This window comes from Ceratotherium simum, chromosome X (genome assembly GCF_057802395.1).
Source record: "Ceratotherium simum simum isolate JZ-2026a chromosome X, ASM5780239v1, whole genome shotgun sequence".
NCBI classification, from domain to species: Eukaryota; Metazoa; Chordata; class Mammalia; order Perissodactyla; family Rhinocerotidae; genus Ceratotherium; species Ceratotherium simum.
The window spans coordinates 41,703,125-41,727,145 of NC_141940.1; the positions used below are offsets into that span (position 1 = coordinate 41,703,125).

Consider the following 24,021-nt stretch of genomic DNA (forward strand, 5'->3'; position numbering starts at 1 on the left):
GCAAAATCAACAACGTGATGCAAATAAGGTTAACAGCAAGACCTGAAAATTGTTTTAAAATCAAATGGCAATTCAGTAACACCACTTTTCTAGGCAAGGCTAATGAGCCTTCCTCTGTGTTAAATTATGCTGACTAAGCACATCTGATGAACCAGAAAATAGAGCACAATGCAGACAGAGCATTATAAGGAAGAGCGCTTGCACAAGGTTCACCATACCTATGTCATTCCAAATGAAGAGAGAAGTTATGAGAAAGGGAACCAAACTGTGTGTGGAAGAATTTTCCTGTTGTCACACCTGTCTTTCCCCATTTTTAAATCTCATTTTAATCCTGTTCACTATCAGGAAGTCATTCCTGTTTACAACTCAGTTCTTCTGGGGCTATGTTAAACACAGGGCTAAATCCTTAGCTTCTAAAGGCAAAAACTGTGTAACTTTGTTGATTATTGTATCCCTAGTGCCTACTATAGTACCTGTGTCTCTGTGTGTGCATATAGTGTTTATCCAGATGAATATAAGTAAATAAATACATCATGCCTAGTGCCTGCCACATAATAGACATTTAATAAATATTTAAGGACTGAATAACTCAAATGTTGAATCAATGAAGCAATTATTGCTTGGCGGATTGAAATAAAATGAATTATATCGAAAAATGGCTAAGAAGTCAAATTTGTTGGATAGATTTTATTTTATAAAAAATAAGCCATTTTTATAAGAACTTTCAGGAAATGCTACTATAGAGATGAATCAAAGAAAAAACATGAACAAAATCATACGGGTAAAACTATGTTGTGTCTATGAGATGCCAAAATATTTAAATGAAGCAATGAAAAATTCGGTAGGTTATCTAGCTGACATTTGGCATCATGAAATTGGATATTTCTAAAAGGGCTTTAATATTCATTTATTCATCCTTGCTACATACCTGCTGACTTTTTAGTATTCCATTCAGCCAGTACAGAGATTGTATATTTAAGGTTCGAGCTTCCATGTAGAAATATGAAATATTTTAACTTTCCTTCCTAATGAAAACCCTTGAATTCCACCCCCCTACATTGCATTTTCCCCCAAAAACAATTGCTTTGAAATCAATACATACAATTCTTTAATCAAAAGGCTCTAGATTACTTGTCATCTTTGACCACATGGACCACATTGGAGATACAGATATAAAATGGACTATTTGATCCCTGAAATGTCCCATGACATTAGCAGGAATTTAATCTTACAAATATGTACTACAATGGATCAGTCTTGATTATTGAGTATGGGTGATGCAAATAATTAATTATTGCAGATTAACATAAATTGTATCATCTCTTACAGCGAGTATTCACAAATCGCTTATAATCATGACTCAAAACAAATGAATCACAGGAGCCTCCCTTGCGTGTTCTTTCATATAGACAATGCATCTTTTACATTCTCAGTTGGATACTTTAGCCATTTGTTGGCACCTTGGGAACCAGTGACATTTTCCTCAACACTATATTTCATCTAGTCTTTTTATGTGTACAGGTAAGAAGTCATATTTTTCAATATTAATTGTTGTACATAGAAACCGAGGATAATTGACCACATTTTCATATATATTGTTGGAGCATATAATTATGGTCAGAAAAGGCCCTAATTTCTCATTTTGAAGATATATCTGAATAAGTGTCTTTAATAGTTTTAAATGGGCTGCTATAAAAGGTAAATACACTACTTTGATAATGAGAATGTATATGTACTCATCAAATAGCATTTCTCTAATTTACTGCAAAAACATAAGTCAAAATACACTCATATCATTGCTTATATAATAGTAACAATAAAACAAAAATCAAAGATTTCTTAAAAATTTTGATGTTACAGTCACCATTCTGCCTTTCTGCTATCACTATAAGAAGAAAACAAAATCATGAACCCCTCTCATTTGAGGAAAGAACATGATCTCAAAAAAAAAAAAACAAACAAAAGCTCTAACCTTCATTATTTCAACACAATGAAAACTAAGATTTATCTTTTCTATTTTACCTTCTGCTTCCTTTTTTCTTTACCTTATTTTTTTTACCTTTTGACCCCCTTCACCCATTTTTTCCCACCCTAAATCTGCCTTTTTAAAGCAATGACTTACAATTGGACTTTTTTTAAATCTTGGCGTATCTAAGGCATTCCACACACGTTTCCAAAGCTTACACTAGTTTGTGGGTGAGGACTTTATGCATAAGGAATGACAAATCATGATTTTTTATTTGTATTGATTGAAAATATGGTAATTTGTTCTCTTGAAAAAATTTAATCATTTTTGGATGTTCAAAGAAATAAGGATCAATACAATGCTTTATTGATATTTCATTCATAAGATTTCCAAGGGCCGTAAATGGTTAACATAAGAAAATTATAAGCCACATTCTGAATTTCTATTCTTTGAGGTCACTTTTGAGAATGATGCTACAATCATCCAAAATATGTGGGTCCAGCTGTACTATGAGCTTTAAAAAGAGTATTTCCACAGCTTTTAATCTGTTTCTTGCATGATTTGTCTATTTTTTGATGCCTGGAATGGCTAAAAATGATCTGTACCTAAATTTGAATTTTCTGGAGGAAAAAGTGGAATTGATTCTTAATTTGTTTGTTAGTAAGAGAAAGGACTTTGACAGCAATCATTTTATCTTCTGATCAACTAATGTCTCCTTGTTAAACTTCTTATTTGGAAATAATTTCAAACATACAAGAACATTACAAAAATAAAACTGTTTCAAAAAACTCCCATATATCCTTTACCCAGATTCACCTATTGTTAACATTTTCTCCCTTTTGCTCTCTTCCTTTTCTTTTTTTTTTTTTTTTTTTTTTTTAAAGATTTTATTTATTTTGTTTTTTCCCCCCAAAGCCCCAGTGGATAGTTGTGTGTCGTAGCTGCACATCCTTCTAGTTGCTGCATGTGGGACTCGGCCTCAGGATGAACGGAGAAGTGGTGCCTCGATGCGCACCCGGGATCCGAACCCGGGCCGCCAGCATCGCAGCGCGCGCACTTAACCACCAAGCCACAGGGCCGGCCCTGCTCTCTTCCTTAATAAATAAAAATTTTCTGAACTATTTAAGAGTAACTTGCATTAGTCATAGCCCTTTAACTCTAAATATTTCAGCATGTATCTCCTAAGAATAGGGATATTCTCTTATGTAATCACAAATTCATGCCTTTTAATTGAATTTGAACAATAGGAGACAGCTTACCATCGCTAGTTTCATCACCTCCAAAATGTTGTCGGTAGAAGAGCATCAGTTCAATGTTGTAGCATTTGTAGATGGCCACAAGCAGTACAAGGAGGAGGAATATTGCTCCCAGGCCTCCTGCAAGCTCAATTTTGTAGATTAAATCTGGAACAAACAGAATAAACAGGAAAAGGCAATTAAGTCAGTAACACTTGGGATCTTCCCATATTTCCAGTCTGTAAGATGTACAACTCATTCCGCTTCTCTTTCCAGAAGATTCTTGCTTAATGCAGTAACTAGCTTTGTTCTTGATACATTTGTGTAAATCAAATTTTTGTAAAATTAACTCATTTCTAAAGATTTGAGTAATTTTACTATTGAAAGTGGTAAGTATATATGAGAAGAAATAGTCACTCCCAATTTGTTTTTAACATGTCTAGATCTCACATATGTACTTTTGCTTTAAATGTATTTCAGGGAACTATTAGAGCTGCTTTTTTCTAGTCCAGGGCCAATATTTTGTTGTTTCTGTTAAATTATCTTATTAGCTTAGCAAGATTACCATTTAGTACTTCTCGGGACACAGGCCCTATTCTTCTATAGGAGAACAGAATCATAAAATTATTCTCAGAATTAAATAAAATCTAATGAGCTTGCAGGATTTAACTGTTTCATTTAACCCCAGTAAAACATAATCCAATAGAAGGCAAGCAAGGAAAATTAGCTTATCCATTTCCCTCACTTATTTGAATAAATGACTATAATATGTATGTAATGTAATATGCCCAATAGGGCTAAAAGAGAATGAGCAATACAGGCTAATCACCTGGCCTATTCAGCCAACATCAGGCTACCTAATAGCAGCATTAGGCTGCTCTGGTGGGGCACTCCTAGAACTCTGCAAGTTGGAACACATAATAGAAGGAGACATAATGTATCCCAGGCTCAGGGAATAGTGAATTACCTGTAGCTTAATAAGTGATATTAAAAAATCTATGGTGTATCATCAAACTAGCAGATAGTATCATGGAATTTAGAGAAATAGGAAGTCAGAGAAGAGTTTAGACTATGAATTCAGCAATGTCCAGAGGAGAAATGCTGAATCTGAAAGATACCATACCACAGACATATTTTCCACTGTGGGACAGGAACATTCATTGGTCTCAACATAATACAGATAAAATTGCCTAAAAGATTAGGTAACCTCCCCTTAATCTAAATCCATAATCACCAAGTGACTCTTTTATTGCTAATTCAGTTTACCATGTAACTAGAAACTGGAAAAGAGAGTGGCATTGTAGTTTGTACATCAGTTGCTTGTGAGTTTGGTTGGCATCAATCAGCCTCTCCGGATGGATCAACTCTCGAGCACTGTCAAAATCAAATTTCTGACCATGACAGACTGCCACTCTTGAAGGTCTCTTGACAATCAGATTGTCAACTTTTCCCTGGGAACGTCCGTTGTTTCTACATAGGCTTATTGCTTAAGAGAAATTAGTCAGGCTCAATATAACGATTAAGATTAAGATTAAGAAAAAAGACAAACATATAAACTATATACTACAAGTAATACATAGTCAAGATAAAATGTTCAACCAATCTATCTATTCTCTAAGTAATCCTTTAGGGCAAGAATTGTTGGTCCAAATTTATAGATGAAGTATCTGAGACACAGCAGCTTAATTCAATTACCCAAGGTAATACACCTAAGAAGTAGCCAAGATGGGACTTAAGTCCAAATATCCTAACTTCAAATTCAAGGCTCTTTTTATTACACCACAGCTTTATAAGTTCCAGCCTGGAAAGTGACAACAAAACCTTCTCCCTGTTCTTCCATAAAACTGTTGGTAATGCTTCTTGAGAACATGTGACTTGAAGTGAATTTTGGCTCCTTCTGCCCTTTCAGTTCTAAGGAAAGAAGCTAAACTACAATTCACCAGACAGAATGAAAGGACTTAGCAGATTTCAGGCACTTCATTGGAGGGTACTGAAGAATCCTACAGCTGTACCAGGAAGGAAGGAGGGGCTCCCTGGAGTCTAGCATATGAAGAAAAATTTTAGGTTTCATGGGGAGAGAGGGAATTTGGTCTTGGAAAGGAGGTGAAGTGAGAGAGGAGACGGTGGTGGCCAGAGAGAGCATGGCCAATCAGGAGTGACACTGAGTGGAAATGTAAGCAATATAAATAAATGACACTCTTTTTGAATAAGGAAAGAGGGGTAAGATGGAAAAAGGAAGGGAGTGGAGATGCTGTGAGGGACAAAATGTGTTAATAAAGAACAGTATGAGGGGACACAATGATGTCTCCTACTAATGAGTAGGGATAGGAAATTGGAATCTATCTCTGTCCTGCCTACTGCAAAAGGTGGTCATTTTGAAAATTTAGCCTCAAAATTTCAGGTAAAAATAAAAGTCCTACCACACATTAGCTCTGCCTCCTGCCCTCTATGGAGAAAGTGGCTCCCCAGGAACCATGCCTGCCTCAATGTGAGAGGCAAGGCAGACTTGCTTATGAGACCTCTGTGGGACTGCAATATCACAATCTTTGCTTGTTTTCTCATCATCTTACATCAGTTATGCATTCTTCATGGCCAGTGTTAAATTGACAGAGCAATATGATTTTTTTTGTTACTCTGGAAACTGACTTCTCTTTGATCTTAGGGTATTGATTGACTTGATTCAACATGTTTGCCCTGCTGTAAAATGTTCATTTTATGTTGTAAATTTTTTGGATTCTCTCTCTTGCTGTCTCGCTTTCTCGTTCTCTCTCTCTCTCTCTGTCTCTGTCTCTCTCTGGTCAGAACAGCTTTCAACTGTTTTCAAAGTCACCAAATGGGAATTTTTCCAGCAATTTCTATGTTATTTACAGAGTAGAGTTGCTATTAGGTAGATGGAAAACTTCAGCAGCAGGAACAATTTGTGCTCCCAAGTAGCAGACACCTTTTTCAGTAGTAAATTTATGGAAGAAAGTCGTGGTGTGAAAAGTACCTTTGTGGTTTTGGGGTCCATTTTATAAAAACGTCTTTGAAAGATATTACCTAATGATGGCTGTTTACATTGAAAACTGTGGACCTAGTTCCTGAAATTCAACCAGTATTCTTTGATTTAGCCCAGGCAGTCACATTAAAAGGGAAACATGTATCCTATAATCAGAGGGCAGAATTGCTATCACCCAGATGACAGCAGGCTCTCCTTTTGTCTTGTTCTCAACTGCCATTTTCCATCTCAGCAGTATCTATACTTCTAAGGACATTTCCCGGCTGAGAAGATGAAAGTCATTTTATTTGGACTGTGTCTTGTATATACTTCACAAGGATAGCTACAGCCAGAACAGCAAATATTTATGGGATTGTAACTTTTTCTAGGCACCCGAAGTACAAGTGTAGCTCTTTTTGACCTTCTTAGTTTGAACCTGACTACTTCTTCATTTTGAACACAAAGATCAGACATTGTAGAATGGGACAAATAGCAGTTAAAGACAAGGGACTGGAAAGAGGGAAGGCTGGAAATGTTTTGAGCTTGCTCATAAGTTAGGAAGCAGGTTAGGAGATCCCACATGAGGGTTTCCTGTACAGATTGGGGGTTCAGGGTGGGGCGGTAGCACCGGGAATGAAGAGAAAGATTCAGTGATATGCTTTTGTCTGTGGGAAAGAGAGTATGAAGAGAGAAGAAATAATGATCAGAATTTCTTTAGTATAAGTTCAGAGTCTTGGTTCACCAAAAAAAAAATATATATATATATATGTATATATATAGGATGGACTTCTTACCGAAATGTTAGTTGTACTTATTGACAAATAGTTCATCAGAGAGTACGGAAGTGGTAGGTGTACATAGAAAAGGCATAGTCAAGGGATGATTTGTTTTGAGAAAGCCTGACCCTATTAATTGGCTATATTAGACATGAGTTTTCATTTACAAAAGGCCTTTTCACTTTATGAAAGGATTCATCAAATCTTTCTTCTCCATAATGACCATTTAGGGTGTTTTTAATATTGGAGTTACAGCTCATCAGGACGTTATTGTTCTATGAAACAAGGCATACTCATATTCCAAATGGAAACACTATAGCACTGAGGCCAGGCTATGACATGATAAAGCCTGAAAGGTTTAACTCCAAAGGAAATATATGAAGTTTTGCAAAACAAGCCAGAGTTCAGTCTGATTAAAAATGTTGGAGCAGAGCCACAGGGCTTCTTACTCTTTTCTGGAGCTCTACCATATATTGTCAAGAGCTCCTAAGGAGACTGAGCGAGGGAAGATGAACTGCATCGTTTTCCAAAACAGTGAAGAAATTTAACCACTACCTAAAACACAGTGCAAACCCTGGGCCTTAAAAAGGTTTTGTTGGTCTATATAATGTTTCAAAAAAAGTGGATACTAATATTTAAAAATCAAAAGATTTCATATCCAGTCTTTTGACTTCACTTGAAAACTCTGAAACTCTCATATCCCTGGGATCACATTCCAGCAAGCATGGCAATACTCTTCTAGAAAAGAGTAGTGACTGCTCCCTTTAAAGCAAGGCATGTTTTCTCTAGTCTCTGTTTTGCTTTTCTAATAGCCAGTCCTCTTTTTTAAGCCATCAGAAACGATGAAATCCAGCCATTTGTGACAACAGGGATGGACATTGAGGGTATTATGCAAAGTGAAATAAGTCAGAGGGAGAAGGTCAAATACCGTATGATTTCCTTCATTAAGTAGTAGATAATAACAACAATAAACAAACACATAGAGACAGAGATTGGATTGGTGGTGACCAGAGGGGAAGGGGGGAGGGGGGAGGGCGAAAGGGATAATTCGGCACATGTGTGTGGTGATGGGTTGTAATTAGTATTTGGGTGGTGAACATGATGTAATGTATGCAGAAATAGAAGTATAACGATGTACACCTGAAATTTATACAATGTTATAAACCAATGTTACTGCAATAAACAAACAATTTAAAAAAAAAAAGGTAAAGAAATAAAAAAAAATAAAAATTTCAATATCTGCCTGGCCCTGAGGTCTTTGAGTTGTCAATCTCCAATATGGAAAGTGAATGTCTTTGAAAAGAGAAATGCATTTAGATAACCCAGGGCAGACATTAATCAAGAAAAGATCACAGATAAATACTCTCTTTACCAATACTTGTTATCCATCCCCTACCCTATTGCACTGGTCCTCAAGGAGGAGCATTTTCATCCAACAAATATTTTTGATAATTTACTATGTTCTCTGCACTAGGGATACAGCAGTAAATAAGGCAGAAAATGTCCCTGTTCTAATGGAGTTTACATTCTAGCGAGGAAAAAAGATAAGAAGAAAACAAATATGTAATGTGATATCAAATAGTAATAAATACAATAAACAGAAATGGAGCTAAGTTAGAGGAAAAAGAAAGAGATGGGTAGTCTATCGACAGATGAATGGATCAAGAAAATGTAGCATATATACACAATGGAATATTTTTCAGCCTTAAAAAAGAGGAAATCCCGTCACTTGCTACAACATGAATGAACCTGGACGGCATTATGATAAGTGAAATAAGCCAGACAAAGAAAGATAAATACTATACTGCTTGGTATCACTTATATGTGGAATTAAAAACAAATGTTGAAGTGATAGAAACAGGGAGTAGAAAAGTCGTTGTCAGGGCCTGGGGGGTGAAAGAGGAAAGAGGGAGAGATTGGTAAGAGGGTACCAATTTTCAGCTATAAGATGAATAAAGTTTGAGGATCTAATGTATAACATGGTGACTATAGTTGGTAACACTTATTGTATAATTGAAATTTGCTAAGAGGGTAGAAGTAAATGTTCTCATCAAAAAAAAAGTAAATATGTGAGGTGATGGATGTACTAATTAACTCAGTGGGGGGAATCCTTTCATGATGTACACATATATCAAATCATCCCATTGTACACTTTGAATATCTTACAATTTTGTCAATTTTACCTCAATAGAGTTAAAAAAATCCAAAAAAAAAAAGAAAGTGATGGGTAGTACTATTTTATAAAGGGTGGCCAAGGAAGGCCTATCCAGTAGGTAATATGTAAGCAGAGACATGTATGAAAAAAGGGAGTGAATCACGAGAACAGCTAGGGGAAGAGAGTTCTAGACAGAGGAAATAGCAAGTACAAAGACCATGAGCCAGGATTGTGCTTGGTGAGCATGAGAAATAGAAAGGAGGCTAATGTGTGTGATGTTTGAGGCAGACTGTGGTAGAAAACAAGATCAGAAATGACAAGAGATTGCGTCATGCTTTGTAGGCCATGGTAAGAATTTGGGATTTCATTCTAAGTGCAATAGCGACGATTCTGAAATTGGAGTGTTCTGATTAGAGGAATATATGATCTGACTTACATATTAAAAGAATCATTCTGGCTGCTGTGATAACAAACTGTGAGGGGATAAAGGGGAAGCAAGAAGATCAGTTAGGAGGCTATTGCAGTGAGCCATGCAATTGGTGCTGGTGGCTCAAACTAGGGTTGTAACAGTGAAGTGGGGAAAGTGCTCAGAGTCTGGATATGTTTTGAAAGGAGAGCCATGGTATTTGCTGTTGAAATAGATATAGCATGTGAGTAGAGAAAATAAGAAGTCAAGGATGACTCCAAGGATTTTGGCCTGAGCAACTAAAAGGATGGTGATGGAGATGGAGAAGGCAACTAGAGGATTAGGTTTATAGGGAGAAGAAATCAGGAATCCTGTTTGGGACAAGTGAAGCTTGATATGCCTACTAGATATGTCTCCTAGTGGGGTTTTTGAATACATTGGTATACAACTCTGGAGTTTAGGCTAGAAGTCCAGGCTAGAGATATAAATTTGGGAGTTGTCAGCATATAAATGGTAAGGAAAACCATGAGATGGAGATGGAATGAAATCATCTAGGGAGTGAGTGAGAAGAGTGGACCTGAACCCTGGGGAGATATAATATTTAGAGATCAGGAAGATGAGAATTAATCTTCTCAGTTATTCACGATTTAGACACGTTTCCTTATAGAAGCCATGGGAGGTGGCAGTTTAACAGTGTGCCTTGGTTTCTAGTGTCAGATTATTAGAAATTTTAAGGGTTGCTAGTGGTTGCTTTATTTATTTTAAGAGAAATAGATTTACTTTAAAACTCAAATAAGGCTATTTCTACCCACTGACTGAATAATAAGACCCCTCCATTATTTTTCTTCGTAGCAAGTTTTTAATTGTTACACTATATGTCTTTTGTGCAATCTTTTGTTTAATGTTTAATGTTTGTCTTTCTTTGCATCCTCACTTCCCTGAAGACTATAAGCCCCACACAGCCTTGGGGATGTCTATCTTATTCAGCACTCTATTCCCTAGTGCCTAGCACAATGTTTGCTCCACAAGATCCTCAATAACAAAAGACAACTTTATTCATTTATTAACCAGAATGGGTTCTAAGTACCTATTAGTGGCCAGACACTGCCCAAGTTGCTGAGGATATAGAGGTACAGCAGACCCTGGCTTGAAGGATCTCTGAGCCTAAAATAAGACTGAGATGGATAGGAACAAAGTGATCTTTGCTGCAAGGTATCTGGACACGATCAATGTCTGCCCTTCATGTAGGGGGACTAAGTGGTCGCCTAGTGCATAGGAGAAGTTATCCAAGTTCTATATAACAACAAATACTGTTTGAGCATGGTATTTCACACCGTGTCATCATCATTTGAACCTCAAAGTGACTCTACAAGGTAGATATTATTATCCTTATTTTACAGATGAGGACACTGAGGTTCAGGATGTTTAATCAGACAAACAAGTCCTGCCGAACCAGGTAGATGAAACAGTGGCTGAACCAGGATTTCCTGAACCAGGGTCTCCTGACTTCACTTTCTACATTAGACTCCTTTATACTTAAAGACTTTATTATTTTAAGACAGAATGAAGTCCAACAGAATAAGAAGTGGTGCTAGAGAGATAAAAGCATTATTCTCAGAATAATGACATTTCTCTGCTTCTCCTAGCGCTGCTGGTCAAGGTCAAGTATTAGGGCTGGCTGGAGAATAGAAATTCCATCTTGGCTAGGAGGTAGAACTACTGACCTTGCTGATTGAATCTGTTCGATTGCTCTATAGCCTAGACAACAAGAACACTGATTGAGAACATTTGTTCTGTTACATTTACAAAACCTTTGCCAGATGCACACATACAGAAAGTATTTAGCCTTTTGCAGTAATCAAGAGCTGCAGCAGGATAAGAGCCAATCTCAGAAGCTGCTCCAGCTGCTGGGATTGTTGTTCCCATGTCTCTTTATATCTCCTTTATCTGTAAATTTAGAGTTTCTTTTCTTTGCTCATCATATACAATTTCCATCCCACCTGGAACCAACTCTAGAGAGAGATCTCCATAAATGTCAAATTATTTAAAAATATATACACCTGCTAAAGACCTCTTAACACCAGGTCATACCATGAAATATTGTCCATAATCTTTATTATGGCAATTTTAAGAATATTATATGATACTATTCATTATTTTTATTTATATTTTAGTCAGAGAATACAAAACTTACTGTCTCTCATCCAATAATAAAACTCCTAGTATTTCATTTAAGCAATATAGGATGAAGGTGAAATATAGAGAAAATTTTGACTGTCAATACCTATCAAATTTTATGTAACATCTATAACCAAGGTACATTTTATCTCACTGTATTTAACACAAAATATTATTTCATTTCATTTATCCACTTCTTAATGGTATGGAAGATCATGGGCATTTTACACTAATATCCACAACAAGCGAGATTTTTTTTAAGAAAAGGACAAAATGTTTAATAGAAGTTTATACTAAATGATAAAATAAGGCCAGGAAACATATCTAACTTCAATAGTTACTTGGTAGCTAAACAAACCATAATAACAGTTATAAAAATAAATACCCTTTTTACGCAGCAGAACGCTGGCATGTTTCCGTCCATTTCGGTTTTCCACATGACAGGTATAATTTGCCAGGTCAGCCTCCACCACTGAATCAAAGATGAGTGCCAACTCAACTTCTTTTTCTCCAAGATGCTCTTTGAGGAGCCTGAAATAAAGACAGTATTCTTGGCTGAATTGGTTTGATCTGGGGAGGGAGCAGCCGTGCAAAGCCTGCAGATGGTTATGTAGCTCATACAGGTCTCCAGTGGAGAATCCTGACTGGGTGTATCTGCAGAATCTTCTACAAAAAAAAACATAAAAAGTGGCTTTTGATGTGAAAATCAGATGGGAAAAGAAAGAGGCAAGGAATTCACTCAGCAAAAAGAAATATTAACGTGCCACTAGGCTTTGATAAATGTAGCCAACACGACTTGTATGGCAAAAAGGAGGAAACATTGGGCTCCATATTCTACGCTAAGCTTATGAAAAACAAACTGGATTTTTGCACCATGGCATCTAGGGAAAGAATCTGTGGGAGCGTAGGTTCTGTATTAGAGGTTAGAGTTTTGACAACAAGGGGTAGTAAGGTAAAGAAAGGGACCTTGAAAATTGTTGCCTTATAAGAAGTAAACTGAGGGTGTTTAGTGGCCTTCTAAATCTCCAAATATCAGTGAGAAGCCTGTTCTCTACTTTTATCCTGCCTTTTGTCCAATGCAGGCATGTGTCCTGGGCCCTAATCCCCCCAACGGTGTGAGCCCCGCCACCATGGCCTTGCTTTCTCCAGACACTGCTCCTCATTTGTCTTTCTCATTGCCCCCGTCACAGGAGAAGTCCTGCATTTTATGACATTTTCTCATAGTGCTGCTTTTTGCTTTCCCAAGTGAAGTTGCAAAAGGCCTTGAATGGCCAGGAACAGGTGTTCTTCACAGCAGAGCTGAGTTGCCAGGAACCTTTCCTGAGGAGTATGCCTCCAGTTTCTTTGAAGAGTTATATTCTCACCAATGGCCAGCTGCCTCCTGGGTGAGGTGAAAGTGGGTACCCTGCTGACTTTTCTTTTCTGTCTCCTCCTGCTTTTTGACCAAAGAAAGAGCAAATCGTGAGTCTACATGATGGCAATCCTTCTGTTAAGTTCTGGGATGACGTTCTTAAATACATGTATTTGCAAGCATGAAATATTTCAGACGGCAAATTGGGGCACTAGAAGTAATTCTCATCTCCTTTTTGGACACCTGGTTATGAATGCAGAGAAGGACCCTCTAATTTTCTGGCATTTAGCATAAAGTTGGAAAAGACAACTATGCTTAGAGAAAACTGTGTTCTAAGTACAGGCTTCTCACTTATAAGCACAAGCTGGATCCTTACAAAGCCATTAACTCAATGGCACCTTAATTTAACTCATCTTTGAGTTGGAAAAAATATCTATCATACTTACCTTAACTTTGTTGTGAATATAAAATCGGTTAAAGTGATTTAAAAAGTAAATAGCACTATGCACATGCAAAGGAATGTTATTAAACATCAACATTTCATTATCCAAAGGTAGATTGTTTCCGTTTTGGCTCCTCCAAAAATATTTGTATTTACATTTATTGATATTTAAAACTGGCTTGGCTTAATGTCTTCAGAAGAGATTAAGGAAGGGCTTAAAGTTGTAGTTTTCCTTTCTCTCCTCCCTCAACATACCTAACCAGGAAAAAAAATGGGAATTTACTGTCTTCACGATTTATGTTGAATTTTACTCTCTCCATTTTCTCCCTGCTTTGGGTAAATCCCACTACACTCAATTCTTTTAGTCCTGTGTAACCTGCTATGGAAGAACCCCTTTAGTGCCAGAAGCTGCTTAGGCACCACAAATTAAGTCTGATTTAAAGTTTCATGTGTAGGGCAGCCACAGCCTCTGCCAGGCGTGAGGCAGAAAGCTGATCCTGTCTCTCCAGACCATGCCTTTCGTTCTTCATTTCCAATGTAGTTTCCAAAAACAGGCTTCTTCACAGGCTGCAGAAAGAATCTGGAGAGAGGATTTGAAAAATGATCCTTCATCTGTCTATTAATATATATGAGGTGTCTTAATTATCAGCTCTTGAAAATCTAGAGGTGACTTGCTTTTCTGGAATTGAAGAGCAAGTTGGTGTTTATGTCTACAAATAACTCTGTAGAGCAGTCACAATTTCCTAGCAAATATTGATATATATCAATCTATCAATGATCTTTGCCAATCCCCTAATAAGTGCCTAGCTCTGGGCTAGATATTTGGTATAAGAGAAATATAAGCATTAAAAGACTTGGTGCCTGCTCCTAGTGGGCATTAAAATTTAAACAAGGAGACAAGAACTACACAGTTGAAAAAAATATAGAAAGAATGAGGTAAAGCAGGGTGGTACAGTCATGCTTACAATGAGATTTCAAAGAAGAGAGAGACTATTACTGACTAAATTAGCTGGAAAAAGCTTAAGAAAACTCTGCCTAGACAAAAGGAAGAAGGGAGAGTTTTCTAGGAGGGAAGATAAGAGCAAGTCTTTGCAGAACATGTGCAAGATACTGAAGAGACTGGTTTTGTAATGAAGGATACAAATGAGGGGATCCTGGGATATACTTCAAATAACTTCAGAAGTATCTCATTCTAAGGATCAACAGTGAAGGCAAATTCTATGTAACAGTGAACACTGGTAAAATAAAAATAATAAATTCAGGTGACAGAAATCACTACCTTCAAAAGTTTTATGTAGTTACCAATTATTAAAAAGTAATACTAGAAAAAGTTTGGAAATTGTCACTTTCATCCATACAACAAGAAAAAAGCTGAACAATGTACTGGAAGTGTACTGGAAGCAGAAACCCAGGAGCAGGAGCCAGGACCAGTAGAAACACTTAAACTGTAATTGATGAGTCACTACAGGCCCAGTATGGACGAGCTTGAGAGTTAAAACTCCATGGGATATAATATTAGGGGTGTCCCACACTTTTGTGAGTTTTGCTTCCAAAAGCCCTACCAAGGTCTCAGGGTGAAGGTTAGAGAAATGTTCTCTTATGCTTCTGGCAAAGGAAGAGGAAAAGCAACTATCTTGAAATGAGCCCAGAGCACACTATTCTCCTTAAGAAAGGCCTGCCCTCAAGGTAAACTCTTTTACCAGAGCCTAAACCACTTGAGTTTTACCAAACCTAGCTGAGGGAGGGGAAATACCCAACTCTAACCCCCTCAAGCTTTCCTGTCTCACCTAAAAAGGGGAGGAAAGCTGAGAAGCACTTTTGAAGGTCACATCCCAGAGGCACAGGCTCACTAAAAGACTAAGACTTCATCATAGAATTATATAGCACATCAATCACGATCCTGTATGATAACAAGGACTTTTGTCTGAAAGAACTGCAAAGCTCAGATGATATTCAAGAAGCAGTTTCCAGGAAAACCCAAAGACAACAGTGGAGACATAAACAAGTACACTATAGAAAATTTTAGCCTCTTACACCTACAAATACAGCAAACAGTAAACACAGCCCAACACCTAGCTATATAAATACAGAATCTCACACTAAAGGCCAATTTACCTCAGTTCCTTTTACCTGATACATCATATGTGGCTTTCAATAATAACAACAAAACTACAAGGTATGTTAAAAAGCAAAAAAACACAGTCTAAAGAGACAAAGCAAGCATCAGAAACAAATTTGGATATGGCACAGGTTTTGGAATTATCAGACTGGGAATATAAAATAACTGTGTTTAATATGTTAAGGGATCTAATGAAAAAAGTGAACAATATACATCAACAGATGGGTAATGTAACCAGAGAGATGGAAATTCTAAAAAGGAATCAAAAATTAATGCTAAAAATCAAAATACTGTAACAGAAACAAAGAATCCTTTCATGAGCTCATCAGTAGACTGGACACGGCCAAAAAAAGAATTAGTGATCTTGAAGATACATCAATAGAAACCTCCTAAACTGAAATAAGAAGAGAAAAAAGCATGAAAAAAAATATCAAACATCAGAGGGATAATTACAAAAAGTGTAACATATATGTAATGGAAATACCAAAAGAAGAAGAAAGAGAGAAAGGAACAATAGAAATATTTGAAGTATTAATAGCTGAGAATTTTCTAAAGTTAATACAGACACCAAACCACAGATGCAGGAAGCTCAGAAAATACCAAACAGAATGAATACTAAAAAATCTACACTTTTATATATCATATTTTAACTACAGAAAATCAAAGACATCATAGAGAAAATCTTGAAAGAATCCAGAGGAAAAAATCTTACTTATAGAGGAACAAAAATAAATACATTAGTCTTCTCTTAGAAACCATGAAAGCAAGAAGAGAGTGGAGTAAAATATTTAAAGTATTAAAAGAAAACAACAACTAACCTAGAATACTGTATCCATCTAAATTATCCACCAAAAGTGAAGGAGAAATAAAGAATTTCTCAGACAAATAAAAACTGAGGGAATTTGCTGCCAGTAGACCTGCCCTGCAAGAAATTATAAAAGAAGTTCTTCAGAGAAAATGAAAGTGACATTGGATCTACATAATGAAAGGAAGAATGTTAAAGAAGGAATAAATTAAGATAAAATATTTATTTTTCCTATTCATAATTGATCTAACAGGTTAACAGTTTGTTTAAAATAATAATAGCAATAACAGCAGTTATAAGAAGAATAAGTTCTGAGGATCTAATGTACAGCATGGTGACTATAGTTAAAAATACCATATTGTATACTTGAAAGCTGCTGAGAGTAGATCTTAAGTACTCTCACCATATTTAAAAAAAGAGTTAACTATGTTAACTATGTGAGATGATGGATGTGTTACTTATCTTGATCTTGGTAATCATTCTATAACGTATATGTATATTAAATCATCATGCTGTATATTTTAAATATATACAATTACATTTGTCAATTATTGTTCAATAAAATTAAAAATATGAAAAAATAATAGCATTAAGGTATTTGGTGATTACAGCTTATGGATAAGTAAAATTAATGACAGCAATTTTATAAGGGACAGAATGGAGGAATCAAGAATACTCTGTTATAAGGTGCCTAAACTACCTGTGAAGCAGTATAGTATTTTACAGTGAATTTAGATTAGCTGTAGATGTATATTGCAAACTTTAGGGCCATTGCTAAATTTTTTTTTAAGTACAATAGATATGCTAAGAGAGAAGATAAAATAAAATCATATAAAATACTCATTTAAAACCAGAGAGAGCATGAAAAGGAAATTAAGAAAACAATCTCTTCCTAAAGCAATCTATAGATTCAATGCAATCCCTATCAAAGTTCCAACAACATTTTTCACAGAAATAGAACAAAGAATCCTAAAATTTATATGGAATAACAAAAGACCCCGAATAGCTAAAGGAATCCTGAGAAAAAAGAACAAAGCTGGAGGTATCACACTCCCTGATTTCAAAATATACTACAAAGCTATAGTCACCAAAACAGCATAGTACTGGCACAAAAACAGACACACAGATCAATGGAAGAGAATTGAAAGCCCAGAAATAAACCCACACATCTATGGACAGCTAATCTTTGACAAAGGAGCCAAGAACATACAATGGAGAAAAGAAAGTCTCTTCAACAAATGGTGATGGGAAAACTGGATAGCCACATGCAAAATAAATGAAAGTAGACACTTACCTTACACCATACACAAAAATTAACTCCAAATGGATTAAAGACTTGAATGTAAGACCTGAAACTATGAAACTTCTAGAAGAAAACATAGGCAGTACGCTCTTCGACATCAGTCTTAGCAACATATTTTCAAGCACCATGTCTGACTGGGCAAGAGAAACAATAGAAAAAATAAACAAATGGGACTACATCAAACTAAAAAGCTTCTGCACAGCAAAGGAAACCATCAACAAAATGAAAAGACAACCTAACAATTGGGAGAAGATATTTGCAAACCATACATCTGATAAGAGCTTAATCTCCAAAATATATAAAGAACTCATGCATCTCAACAACAAAAAAGCTAACAACCCAATTAAAAAATGGGCAAAAGACCTGAACAGACATTTCTCCAAAGAAGATATACAGATGGCCAACAGACACATGAAAAGATGTTCAAAATCATTAACTATCAGGGAAATGCAAATCAAAACTACAATGAGATATCACCTCACGCCCGTCAGAATGGCTATAATTAACAAGACAGGAAACAACATGTGTTGGAGAGGATGTGGAGAGAAGGGAACTCTCATACACTGCTGGTGGGAGTGAAACTGGTGCAGCCACTATGGAAAACAGTACGGAGATTCCTCAAAAAATCAAGGATAGAACTACCATACGATCCAGCTATTCCACTGCTGGGTATTTATCCAAAGAACTTGAAAACACCAATGCATAAAGATACATGCACCCCTGTGTTCATTGCAGCCTTATTCACAATAGCCAAGACTTGAAAGCAACCTAAGTGCCCATCAAGGGACAAATGGATAAAGAAGATGTGGTATATATACAAAATGGAATACTACTCAGCCATAAGAAACGATGAAATCCAGCCATTTGTGACAACATGGATGGACATTGAGGGTATTATGCAAAGTGAAATAAGTCAGAGGGAGAAGGTCAAATACCATATGATTTCCTTCATTAAGTAGTAGATAACAACAACAATAAACAAACACATAGAGACAGAGATTGGATTGGTGGTTACCAGAGGGGAAGGGGGGAGGGAGGAGGGCAAAAGGGATAATTCGGCACATGTGTGTGGTGATGGGTTGTAATTAGTGTTTGGGTGGTGAACATGATGTAATGTATGCAGAAATAGAAGTATAATGATGTACACCTGAAATTTATACAATGTTATAAACCAATGTTACTGCAATAAACAAACAATTAAAAAAAAAAAGTCACCTCATTAACAAAAGACTGCCCTCATCACTTAGGAAATTCCAAGGATTTTGGGAGCTGTGAGCTAGGAACCATGGACGAAGACTAAATATATATTTCTTATATATATTTGACGAAAAAAATATTTCTTATAAATCACAATATTGCAGACAGTCACATAAGGGATTTCAAATGTCTTTAATATTAACTTTTTTAAAGCAGGTGATGGCTACATGGGTATTATTTATAATATTATTGATTCTTTTCTGTATGCTTTAAATATTTCATAATAATAAAAAGAATAAAATGGTCAAAAAAAAAAAAGAAAACAATCCCACTCACAATAGTAACAAAAATAATAAAATACTTAGGAATATACTTAACCAAAGAGGTAAAAGATGTATAGTTTATAGTGAAAACTATAAAACATTGATGAAGGAAATTAAAGAATACATAGATAAATGGAAAGGCATCCTATATTCATAGATTGAAAGAATTAATATTGGTAAAATGTCCGTACTATCCAAAGTGATCTACACATTCAATGTAATCCTATAAAAATCCCAATGGCATTCTTTATAGAAATAGAAAAAACAATCTGAAAATTCATATGAAACCACAAAAGGCCCCAAATAGCCAAAGCCATCTTGAGCAAGAAAAACAAAGCTGGAGGTACACACTTCCTGAGTTCAAACTACATTACAAAGCTATAGTAATCAAAACGGTATTGTACTAGTATAAAAACAGACATATAGGCCAATGGAACAGAATAGAGAGCCCGGAAATAAATCTATGGTTAACATATCCTCAAAGAGCATGCCAGGAATACACAATGGGGAAAGGATTGTCTCTTCAATAAGTGGTATTGGAAAAACTGTATATCCACATGCAGAACAATGAAATTGGATCTTTATCTCACATCATATAAAAACAATCAACTCAAAAAAGGGTTAAAGACTTAAACATATGCCCTGAAACCACAAAACTACTGGCGGAAATCATAGAGAAAAACTTCTTGACAATGATCTGAGCAATGATTTTTATATATGACACCAAAAGGACAGGCAACAAAAGCAAACAAAAGGACAAGTGGGATTGCATCCAACTAAAAAGTTTCTAAATGGTAAAAGAAACAATCAAGAGAATGAAAAGGTAACCTACAGAATGTGAGAAAAGATTTGCAAACCATATATCTGAGGAGTTAATATCCAAAATATATAAGGAACTCTTATAACTCAATATAAAAACAAAACAAATAGCCTGATTTAAAAATCAGCAAAGAACCTGAATAGACATTTCTCCAAAGAAGATATAAAACGGCCAACAGATATGCAAAAAGGTGCTCAACTTCACCATCGTCAGGGACACACAAATCAAAACCACAATGAGATATCATCTCACACCTGTTAGAGTGGCTATTATCAGAAAGACAAACTATAAGAATTGTTGACCAGGATGTGGAGAAAATGGAACCCTTGTACACTGTTGGTGGGAATGTAAATTGGTGCCGTCACTATGGAAAACAGTACAGAGATTCCTCAAAAAATTAAAAACAGAACTACCATATGATCCAGCGATCCCACTTCCGGGATATCCAAAGGAAATGAAATCAGGATCTTGAAGAGATATCTGCACTCTCGTGTTCATTTCATCATTATTCACAGTAGCCAAGATATAGAAACATTAAGTGTCCATCAACGGATGAATGGATTAAAAAAAGTGGTTTATATATACAATGAAATATTACTCAGCCTTAAAAAAGAAATATTGCCATTTGTGACAACATAGAGGAACCTGGAGAATAATACACTAAGTGAAATAAGTTCGACAGAGAATGGAAGATACTATATGATATCACTTATATGTGGAATCTAATAAAGCCGGATTCATAGTAACAGAGAGTAGAATGGTGGTTACCAGTAGCCGGAGGGTGGAAGAAATGGGGAGATGCTAGTCAAAGGGTAGAAACTTTCAATTATAAGATGAATAAGTTCAGAATCAGATGAATAATTAGGAGATCTAATATACAGCATAGTGACTACAGTTAATAATACTGTATTTTATACTTGAAATGTGCTAGGAGAGTAGATCTCAAGTGTTCTCACCACACACAAAAAAATGGTAACTATGTGTGGATGGATAAGTTAATTAGCTTGATTGTGGTAATCATTTCACAGTGTATACATATACCAAAACATCACATTGTACACCTTAAATATATACAATTTTTATTTGTCAACCATACCTCCATAAAGCTGGAAAACATTTTTTAAAAATCCAGCATTAAATAGAGGAAAGAGATTTGATTCCCCCCAAAATAAAATAAAACGTCTAATTCCAATTTCCATTCATCACAAATGGTCCCTTAAACCAAATTGAGTCCTTCTTTGATGTCTAGCTATCTTGCACAGACTCTGGGTCATTATTCTGAGTATGAGTAATCATTGTCCAGAAATGATGATTGAGAATATCAAGAATAGGAAGTATGTTAAAAAAAATAACCTCTTAATTAAATAAAATCTTTCTTTTAGTGTCGTTTGCTTTCTTTTCTTGGCCTGTTAAAGCCTTATTAGTCAAATACCAGAATCAAGCCTGTAGTCTGACAAAATCAGATTTATTGACTGAATGCATTGAGGATGGGGCACTCCAGAGGAACTGTGGATTGTTCCTTGATTGAAAGGAGGAAGAAAGCATCTATTGTAATGTTGAGTTTTCACTGAAAGACTCTGAGGAGAGTCTAGGGAAGCCCTGATAAGTTCTGGATAGGTTGGAATTTTTAAGGCAGGATCAGGAGAAGAGGGGATTGACTAGGGGTTGGGTACTGTCACGAGGTGAGGGTGGCTTAGCAATTGGGTATTCCCAGTAATATATGAAAATAGCAAAGCAGGTCTGGGGCATCACTAGTAAGAAAGCAGTAGTCACTCAGTGGAGGTGGGGGTCGTTACAGCCTTTTACAACTGCTGCATGACCTTCGGAGAAACAGTGTTTTCTGTTAACTTTGCAGCTGGCTTTATCTGTCTGTCCTCCCAGCCTGATTAATAGCAGGGCTGCTTATTCTCAGTCCAAACTAATTTTCACTCTTTCAGTCCCGGGCAGATTTTGACTCTTTACAGCCAAAATTGGAGCACAACAAAACATTCTGGGCAATTGAGGATTCTTGCTAGTTGTGTTTTGACAAATTCAATCTAGCTCCACTGAAACTGTGAACCATCTGCCCAAGAACAGCTCTTCCTCAGTCTCTAAACCTCAGTTTTTTTATCTGTAAAATAAACTGAAACTATTTATCTTAGATGATTATCCATGAAAATCTAATGTAATTTAGGATGCCAAAAGGTTTTTGCAATCTACAGTGTAGTATAAAAACATGAAGAGGAATTATTATTATTATTATTTTCTTGTCTAGAGCACCTTACAATACAAAATGCCATATTTGAGACTGGGCATCTAGAGTCTACTCAGTAAATGAGGAGAGATAACAAATATGTCTTAGGTAGGCTTTAAATATTTTATGCATAGGTCAAGGCTAAGACCAACCATGGAATTGGAACTGTAAATAGTAGAGTCATCAATCCTCTAAAAATCATCCTTTAGATAAATGGCAATTAAGGCTGCTCCTAGGTAAAACTATGCTGCTTATGAAGTTTACTTTTCCATTGACGCCTCCTCATGACTTACAAAATGTACATTCACATATAGGTATGATGAAATTTGAAATTGATTTAAATCAAAAGCAAAGTGATTGATCAGTGTCCCTTCTTCCAGTGGGATAAGCTGAGAGTGGGAGAAAAGAAGAGATGGTGTGTGTGTGTGTGTGTATGTATGAAAGTGTGTGTGTGTGTTTTGTTTCGTTTTGTTTTTAGCTCAATTTTGGGAAGACCAGTGCAGGTGGGGTGCTTCAAGGCACTAAAAAAGTGTGGTGGGAAGTTGCCAAAACAGAGCCCATCAATTTGCATTGAGCTGCCTGGGACTTCAATAGTCTCCTCTATACTTTAGGGATAACCTGTATAGTCACCGTTTCATTTTGTTTTTAAATGGTGAGTCATTAATAGGTTATTTTGAGTCTTTAATATAGACTTATCTCATTACAAGAATAAAATATTTTCATACCTGTATCACTTTCCCTCCCTTATTAAGAGTATTTCACTTATTCAAGAAGATTATGTTAAGGTAAAAGGATTGAAACAGAAGGCCCGAGAAAGTGGTGGAAGAAGGAGTGAAAAAACCAAAACTAAAAACAAAGCCCATATTCAACTTGTAGCCTTTCAGGAATTGAAAGTAAATGAAATAATTTGCATTTTAAGAAGCTTGTCTGGAAAACCTTAAGATAAATTGAATATGTTTTTCAGGCCAAGAATTATAAAAGATTTGGTAAACTGTTTTATGGTATTGCCTAAGGAAAAAAAAGAAACATTAGATATTGATAGGGAGATTTGTAGAGTGGGATTTATAATTGAAAATTACTCTCCATTGGGGTAAAGCAATTGCATTGAAATTCATGCAGTCTCCTTCAACAATCAGATGCAATTCACAATCATGCAGGCAAGCTTAAAGACTATTATTTCTTGTTTAATAGGACGAGTTCAATTTCTTTGGCATTTTTTATTAGCACTGTGGAATATATCCCTCATTAGCAAATTCTTTTTTTTTATTTTATTTATTTATTTTTTTATTTTTTTAATTTTTGTTTATTGCAGTAACATTGGTTTATGACATTGTAAAAATTTCAGGTGTACATCATTGTACTTCTATTTCTGCATAGATTACATCATGTTCACCACCAAAATACTAATTACAACCCATCACCACACACATGTGCTGAATTATCCCTTTCACCCTCCTCCCTCCCCGCTTCCCCTCTGGTAACCACCAATCCAATTTCTGTCCCTATGTGTTTGTTTATTGTTGTTATTATCTACTACTTAATGAAGGAAATCATACGGTATTTGACCTTCTCCCTCTGACTTATTTCACTTTGCATAATACCCTCAATGTCCATAGGCAGTACGCTCTTCGACATCAGTCTTAGCAACATCTTTTCAAACACCACGTCTGACTGGGCAAGAGAAACAATAGAAAAAATAAACAAATGGGACTACATCAAACTAAAAAGCTTCTGC

The 24,021-nt window shown here is 35.9% G+C and overlaps 1 protein-coding gene across 3 annotated transcripts in view; it reads right to left on the bottom strand.

The window, feature by feature from the left end:
- Nucleotides 1-24,021, bottom strand: part of IL1RAPL2 (interleukin 1 receptor accessory protein like 2) — a 1,036,854-nt gene that overhangs the window by 17,812 nt on the left and 995,021 nt on the right. For all 3 annotated transcript variants that reach the window (XM_087426516.1, XM_087426517.1, XM_087426518.1), the window contains 2 exons: nt 12,079-12,224; nt 3,226-3,369 (listed from right to left, as the gene is read on the bottom strand). In XM_087426516.1, the coding sequence (XP_087282642.1) occupies nt 3,226-3,369; nt 12,079-12,224 (290 nt within the window). The remainder of the gene's footprint in view (nt 1-3,225; nt 3,370-12,078; nt 12,225-24,021) is intronic.